At 50.3% G+C, this 1,932-nt stretch overlaps 1 protein-coding gene across 1 annotated transcript in view; it reads left to right on the forward strand.

The window, feature by feature from the left end:
* Window positions 1-33: 33 nt before the first annotated feature.
* KCTD16 (potassium channel tetramerization domain containing 16) overlaps window positions 34-1,932 on the forward strand; it is a 55,301-nt gene continuing 53,402 nt past the window's right edge. The window contains exons 1-2 of the mRNA XM_005418831.2: window positions 34-354; window positions 625-1,771. Of these exons, the coding sequence (XP_005418888.1) occupies window positions 940-1,771 (832 nt within the window). The 5' untranslated portion in view covers window positions 34-354; window positions 625-939. The remainder of the gene's footprint in view (window positions 355-624; window positions 1,772-1,932) is intronic.

Below are 1,932 nucleotides of genomic sequence, written 5' to 3' on the forward strand. Positions count from 1 at the left end.
CGGGCTTTCTGCAAGTCATCGGGGCCGGCCCCCGCTGCCCTCCCGCTCCCCCAGCCCTGCGCATCCACTCGGGAATTATTTTATTTATTCATTTGTTTGTTTATTTATTTATTTATTTTCTTCCGCCGTGCTGTATGTACTGGTTTCCTCGTCACCCGCCACGGTTAACTTCCCTGTGACTCGGTTTAACACTTGAGACCTCCGTGGATGCTGCTAAGAGCACTTCTCTTGCCTTTGCTGTCCCTTGCTGGGATCGGATTCACACTACCCGGACCCTGTGTGCCTGTATGTGTGTTCTGAGTGTCTTGACATTTTGGTTTTCTTTACAAGAGCTATGCATTAATTGTTACCAAGGTAAGACTCCCTGTTCTTGTTCCCTCATGTGCATGTCTAATTTAGATGTTTCTTTAAAGATGATATCTGCAGTTTCTTTTAAACAGTAAAGTCATATGTAGACCTTCCATTGACGAATACTTGTGAAATAGAAGCGTAGAACTTGCCAAAATAAAGAGACCTATTTAGCAGATTTAGCTTGGCTCTACAAACTGCTCTGCTTTTCTCTGTTGCAGCAGCTGTGACGCTTAAAGAGTAATTTGTGCCTTGTTTTGTTTTCCCTTTTCACAGACCTGTGAATGACCATAGGCTTGGCTTGACCTTGATTTTGATGGCTTTGTTGGAAGATCTGATGATGTGATTGCATGTCATGAGGTGATTGTTCTCCAGCCTCCAGCCTCCATGGCTCTGTGTATAAACCACTTCTGCCACGCTGTCACTCATGGACAATTCAGATTTTTCTTTTAAACAATCCTATTGGTTATTTTTATTTTCTCAATTCTTGTTTCCCCCTTGTTTCTTCTTAATGTTGGGAGCTTTATTCTACGCTCTGATGTGATTGATAGTACTGCTTCTCCGTGCTGCTGATTTCCAGTTTAAACTACAATGGCTCTAAGTGGCAACTGCAGGACTTACCTTCCTGCTCGGGAGCAGGGGCCGGGGCTGCACTCCTTCCCCGAGGTGGTGGAGCTCAACGTGGGCGGCCAGGTTTACTTCACTCGCCACTCCACCTTGGTTGGCACCCCTCACTCCCTGCTCTGGAAAATGTTCACCCCAAAGAGAGACACAGCCAACGATCTGGCCAAGGACTCCAAGGGAAGATTCTTCATCGACAGAGATGGTTTCCTGTTCCGCTATATTCTGGACTATCTCAGGGACAAGCAAGTGGTTCTGCCTGACCACTTCCCAGAGAAGGGAAGGCTCAGGAGGGAGGCTGAGTACTTCCAGCTCCCAGACTTGGTCAAGATCCTGACTCCTGATGACAGCAAGCAAAGCCCTGATGATTATTGCCACAGTGACTACGAAGAGGTGTCCCAGGGCAGTGACACCAGAATCTGCCCCCCCTCATCTCTCCTGCCGCCCGACCGCAAGTGGGGATTCATCACCATCGGCTACCGTGGCTCATGCACCATTGGCAGGGAGAGCCAAGCAGATGCCAAATTCAGGAGGGTCCCAAGGATTTTGGTTTGTGGAAGGATTTCTTTGGTCAAAGAGGTTTTTGGAGAAAGTTTGAATGAAAGCAGAGACCCGGACAGGGCTCCAGAAAGGTACACCTCCAGGTTTTATCTCAAGTTCAAGCACCTGGAGAGGGCTTTTGACATGTTGTCCGAGTGTGGATTCCACATGGTGGCCTGTAACTCCTCGGTGACGGCTTCCTTCGTCAACCAGTACACAGACGACAAGGTCTGGTCCAGCTACACCGAATATGTCTTCTACCGTAAGTACCGGCCGCGGGGGGAGAGCAGCTCCGAGCTCAGGTTGCTCCGTGCCGTTCACTGGGCGAGCGTTCCGCAGCCAGGGAGCGCCCGTGCCGTGCCCGCCCAGGCTCGGGCTGGGCTCAGATCCGGGGGACACCTTTCCGTGCGGGCCGTGCAGGTG

This window comes from Geospiza fortis, unplaced genomic scaffold (assembly GCF_000277835.1).
Source record: "Geospiza fortis unplaced genomic scaffold, GeoFor_1.0 scaffold55, whole genome shotgun sequence".
NCBI lineage: Eukaryota > Metazoa > Chordata > Aves > Passeriformes > Thraupidae > Geospiza > Geospiza fortis.